At 49.9% G+C, this 6000-nt stretch overlaps 1 protein-coding gene across 1 annotated transcript; it reads right to left on the reverse strand.

The window, feature by feature from the left end:
• Positions 1-587: 587 nt before the first annotated feature.
• LOC140106637 (PDZ domain-containing protein 8-like) lies at positions 588-4568 on the reverse strand. Its single transcript, XM_072131174.1, has 2 exons — positions 4387-4568; positions 588-3617 (listed from the first exon to the last, which is right to left on the reverse strand). Exons 1-2 carry the CDS (start codon positions 4499-4501, stop codon positions 1486-1488), a joined length of 2247 nt encoding a protein of 748 aa, XP_071987275.1. The 5' UTR covers positions 4502-4568; the 3' UTR covers positions 588-1485.
• Between the last annotated feature and the right edge of the window lie 1432 nt (positions 4569-6000).

Below are 6000 nucleotides of genomic sequence, written 5' to 3' on the forward strand. Positions count from 1 at the left end.
AGCAACCCACCAGAAGTAGAGAAGTTTCTACAACCCTCCGGCACCCAACTGAGCCGATGAGAGAAATCTATAGTAGGTTATAGCCACCATAAACCACCACTACGTCCTTCACATGTCACTCACAGGCCATGCGCTCATTTACATAGGGGTTTTGAATGCTCCAATCCTGTAATGCTTACATTTTTATTTTTTCATATTTATGGTAATTAGCCAGATAGAACCAAGACCCTCCAGGCTCCACTGACTAATCCTTTTTACTACACCCATCTCCTCCAAAGATTCCCTTATTTGCCTGAGTAATCTCACCAAATCTAGCACGTTGCAGTTGTGACCCACTTGCCAATGCCACTTGCAGGAAAGCTTGTGCAGCTGCAGTGAGGAAAAGCATATCGATATCTAGTACGCATGATCTGAATCAAGTGGAAAAGATTATAGGAGCTTGTACCATGTACCAGCATTGGTACCACCCCACCTGTACCACCGTGTCGTCCCCCACAGGCATCAACACCACCCCACCTATACCACCACGTCACCCCCGAGGCATACACACCACCTCACCTGTACCACCGTGTCAAACCCCCCCCCCCCCCCAGGCATCTACACCACCCCGCCTCCAGCATCAGTACTTTTGTCACCTAATAACTGAACAGGGCAAGTGAACACACATTATAAATGTTAGCAGGACAACCACATCGGACACCAACTAAACACACACACACAACATATTTGGCAGCCTGATGTGCAGACAGAACATACAAAACGACCCCATTCTAAGAGTCTTGGTCCCTTGTGAATAGTAAGGAAATCTTTGCTGTATACTGGAAAAGGAGAGGGTCTGCAGAGACGTCAGGTAATGTCCCCAGCGATCACGATAAATCCCCCACACCGACATTAATCTACTGCCCACATGTGCCACAGGGACAGAAAACTATGGCCCCTTGTAACCATCACACGTGGCCCGCGGACAGAAATCTACGGCCTCTAGTTACTTGTCAGAACATTGCTAGCCCCTCGCGTTTGGACACAACCGATTCATCTTTGGTCTTGGGGGTTGTACATGCAATCTACATCATCACATCCTACAATCATCCAATACTTCAGATTATATTTTCCTCTGCCAGCAAAGGGTCAATATACCATACAGACATTTAATGCAAACCCCAACCTCCCCCCAGAAAAAAAAAATTATTTCCAAAGAATAATGTTTTAACATTGAACAAACATTCGTACATACAAAATGGCTGCTACAACATTAGGGAAGCGCAATGTTCATGGGGGATCAGGGTACATTCGGCCGGTGATGCCTCCTCTTTTCCATGTTACTATGAGGACTGTCCCCCTGCCCTCAGGACCGCAAGCCCCATCTAACAACTTTGGTGTGCATTTTGCAAGACACCAACAACTTTAAGTCAATGTGGTGGATGGCAGGCGGCTCCTGCTTGGTACATATTACATGTAAGTGCAATTATAGTGTTCGCGAGTCCTTCACGCCGTTTCCAGAGAGTCCGGCAAGTTCTCATCTGAGGGATCGCTCAGCATCTCCTTCTCCTCCAGGACATTGTCGTCCTCATCGTTCTCGGCAGCTTCTGACATGTCCGCAATGGCCTCTTCTTCATATCTGGGCATTTTTCTTGGATGAGCGAGAGAAGAGTTTTCCAGTGACTCAATGTCTTCGATTCCCGCACGGTAGTGGATCATGAGCAGCGTCAACGCCTGTAGCCTCTCTCCAGACTTGGCTAACGCTGCAGCTATCAGAACTTTCCTCCGGCTGTCTGACGAGTCCCTTTCTTCTTTCACCAAAGAATTGTTGTGTTCCAGTTCCTGATCAATCTCATTCTGGAGCTTATCTAGCATGAACTCCAGCTTCTGGATCCTTTCATCGGTCGGTAGCCCTCTGTACAGATCACGCCCAATCTCTTTGACTGCAATAAATACGCTATCATCCAAGCCTCCTTCTTTGCGGACCAGTTTACCTGAACTGTTCCCAGGCCTCTTTGAGGGGCTTCCAGCCCCACCCGTCTCCGTGTCGCTGCTCTCATTGTCAGAGGTGTTTGGCGTCTGCTTTGGCGAGGGCTCTACAAGATCGCAGCCACCTTGCTCAGGCTGCCTAGTTTTAGGGGTTTGCCTTAAGTTCAATAGGCGAGAGCTGGTGTTGATGATGTGCCGCGTGATGCCAGTGGTTCTGTTACCGAGAGACTTGGACTCGAGATCAATCCGTTTCTCCAGAGAGACGCAGAATGGGTTCTCAGCCAGGCACTTCTCCTGGCATTTCTTATGGCAGACATACCCACAGATCATGCACTGGGAGGCAGCCTTGGTCCATACCTTCTTCTTGCAGTGGTCGCACAGTGTGGAATTCTGAAACTGAGTATCCTGAAAGTTATGCTTAGATTCACAAAAGGTGATGGGTGGCATAGTCGTCTCTTCCTTCTGCAGTGGGCCTAGGTCTTCTGGTAAGCTACCATCTTTCTCTTTCTCTTGAAAGATACTCGAGTTCTCAGACTCTCCTTCCATCAGATACTTGAAGCTTAAGGTGACATCTCCGTAACAAAACTTTTCATTGAATCCCTTGTGCATGCTCAGGCTGCGCAGCGCCGTCCTGCTGACAGCTGCTTTAGGTTCCGGAGCGTCCAGTCGGTAGCTGGAGAGATACTCCAAGGAGGACATGGAAAGGCATTCTAATGAAATATCCTCTAGTTTGAGACTGACATGACCAACACAGCAGAGACTCCCTGTCTTAAAAGAGTCCCTGCACCAAAGAGCAACATTCAAGTATCTGTGGTGGCTTTCTACATCAAATATACAAGACGCCCTTGTCCAGCGAGCTTGTCGCCCCCTGTAGGGCGTGTCTGTAGACTCCCACACTTGCTGCTCCTCCAGGCTCTCTTTAGTACTTGTAGAGCCTTCGGAAAGCTTGTCTCTGACAGGCTCCGGCCTTCCCAGGTTAGGTTTCAGAGACAAAGGTTCCTCTACCAGATCTGTAGTTCTTGGAGGCTTCTCGGAGACCTTATCACCATTCATGGATGTTGGAGCAGCCCTGTCTGACTTTTCTACAGAAGCCTCACTCAAGTCTACAGTATTAGGCGATTCACATGTAGTTAAGGTAAGTTTGACTTGAGGTCTTGGTGGCACAGGAGGCTTGTTACCAGACCCCGATGATGTCCTGCTCAGCTGTTGGGGATCTGAGTTCTCTGTGGCATTAGGCTTTGTGGCTTTGGTCTGAACCTTTGATGCAATCTGAGACACTGCAGCGTTTGGCTTGCGATTTAGAATCGGAGAAATGGATCCCAAAGATTTTGTGGAGAGATTTCCTACAAGACGTTTGGGGCTTTGACTGACGGGCAAGAAGATGTCATCCTTACTCTCCCCCCCAAGTGGCTTGACCTCACTTGCCAAGTCTTCAAACTCAGAGTCCAACTCTCGATTCTCCACATCGACAATCAGACTTGCCGTTTCGTCATCAAATGTCTGCGGGAACGCGGAGTCCTCTAGCACAGCCGTGCTCTCAGGAGGACCCCCACCACCCTGCCCTACTGGCCGCTCGTAGCACAGCAGCACTCTGTCTCCCGCCTGTTTGATCAGCTTGGAGGCCTGCATTGATGACGTCACCTTGATACCTGTGAAGAGACAACATATAGTATTAATAAAGAAAAGCGGGAAGTCCAGGGGGCAGAGTCAAATCTCCAGAACATAGTCCCAGCCTTATACTCTAGTCACATCCAATGCTGCACTTAAAACTCTGCTGCTCATTCATGTGTATTTTCCAGTCACTTCCAAAGCTACAGTCCATTCGACTGGAATGTTATAGTCTTGTACTCCAGTTACTTCTAAAGAGGCACAAGTCTCTCATGATATATTCCACTTTCAGTCAAAACCGCCCATCAATTCTTCAGGTACATTATAGACTAAACTGTACAGACAATCCTCTAGTTGTATACAAAGCTGCAGGGACTAATCTTCTGTTCTATCACAATCTCAGGCCTCATTCACACAAACTTACGCTGGTCTGGATAGTAGCCTGGGCGAGCATAAAGCCAAGTGCAGGTGGGAGAAGTGGCAATCGCTCCTCACCCTGGTTGGGGCATAGTGCGCGTTTGCACCGTCACTGGGTGCCACAATGGGGCTGTGATCTGGTCACAAATTATGTGGCCAGATCATGGGTCCCCATAAGTCTGTGTGAATGAGGCCCTACATTAACAGGACCAGAGATCTCACTGCTGCCCCCTGCCTGCTCAAGGTCAGTCAGGATATATCCAGTGGCAGCATAGTTCTACTGCTCTGGATGTGAGGGAAGGACAATGTTTCCTGTGTGTGGGGCACGCGTTCAGAACACATATAGGCGAGGCAGCAGTGTACCCGCCATGTCTCCACAGGCTCTATACGCACCTCCTATGGCTATTAGGCGGTCCCCCTTCTTCAGGTCGGCTCCAGCTGCCGGAGAGTTTGGGGTCACAGTCTCCACACAGACATGTCCAGTGTCTCCATCTCTAGCCTGTACCATAATCAGCCCAATGTTCTGTGACGTCCCTTTAATTAACTCTACCTGTTACACAAGCAGAAAAGCAATTACCACAATTAGTCAGCATAAGAGGCCGATGACAGAGCGCTCGGGGGTGTGGAAATTGGGGCCCCCCGCACAATGGAACAACCCAGGGGGGGCCCAGGAGGAGGCATCGTTCCCAATTCTTATACTTGTGTCAGTCATCACTGTAGTGCTAGCATTCGGTTCCTTCAGGACATTTAGGGGGATCACCGCTTTTACTAGCAGGTGGAGGAGGTCTCAAAAAGGTCCACACAGCAAGTTCCAGACATTTTCCAAGAAGCCCCCGCGTCTCGCTTCCCCGTAATTTCCAGCACGTTCCCTTCAGACGGGTTTTGTGCAATGAAAATAAAATGTTTACCAATTATGAAGACGTTGTAAATAAAAGCCAATTACAGAAGACGTCTGGAGGAAGCGACAGCCGGCATTTACCACGCTCAATACCCCCCCCCCCTCCCGCAGACCCCTCCCCCCGCCTCCAGGCTACGTGCCGCGCTCCCAAACACAGCAATTTAGTGAGCCGCGAGGCTCCTTCTTCATTACACAGAAGAGCCGCTGCCTCCTTCCAGCCGTGTTTACGCCACAGATACAGGAAGCGAAGTTCTGCAGCAGCTGCAACTACAGGGGAGATGGGCCCAAGTCTGAAACCTCGTCAGTATAGAAAAAAAAAAAAAAACACAGCATCGGGAGCCCCCATAATAATCTGGATGGTGACCTCAGGGTGACCCACAGAGCTTACACTTCACATGGGCGGCCAGGTAAGAGGTGGGGGACTGAATACCATGTCACAATGGCTGCTGATCGTTAAAGGGCGCCCGTCGCTGGCAGCTGGGAGAGCGGCAGGGCCGTGTCACATCCAATTAGCCCAGACTCCCAGCAGAGAGGCCCCGGGGCCACCCATCACCCTAATCCCATCAGTCACCTGATTGAAATGTGGAACCTCTAAACCAATTAGTTCAATTTCGGCAAAGGAGATGAGAGACACCGGTCAGCAGCCCCCGGAGCAGCGCACAAAGCAGACGGGTCCATACCCAAGGGACGCAAAGGGTTAATGCAAGACTCTCCAAGAGACAATTGTAACGCAGAAGACCCCCAGACCCCTCAGCCTGACATCAACAGTACAGTTACCCGAAAATATCATCAATATCCTTCACATCCTGGTCCTACAGCCCCGATGAGGTCATCACCTCTCCCTCACATCCTGGTCCTATAGCCCTGATTATGTCATCGCCTCTCCCTCACATCCTGGTCCTATAGCCCTGATGATGTCATCGCCTCTCCCTCACATCCTGGTCCTATAGCCCTGATGATGTCATCGCCTCTCCCTCACATCCTGGTCCTATAGCCCTGATTATGTCATCGCCTCTCCCTCACATCCTGGTCCTATAGCCCTGATTATGTCATCGCCTCTCCCTCACATCCTGGTCCTATAGCCCTGATGATGTCATCGCCTCTCCCTC

Source organism: Engystomops pustulosus, chromosome 11 (assembly GCF_040894005.1).
Source record: "Engystomops pustulosus chromosome 11, aEngPut4.maternal, whole genome shotgun sequence".
NCBI lineage: Eukaryota > Metazoa > Chordata > Amphibia > Anura > Leptodactylidae > Engystomops > Engystomops pustulosus.

Bases quoted from the DNA above. Each gene is read 5' to 3' on its own strand.
- LOC140106637 (XM_072131174.1), bottom strand. From the start codon at position 4,501: ATGGTACAGGCTAGAGATGGAGACACTGGACATGTCTGTGTGGAGACT. The intron at 3,618-4,386 runs GTGCGTATAGAG...GTCTCTTCACAG, and splicing joins CCGCCTAATAGCCATAGGAG to GTATCAAGGTGACGTCATCA.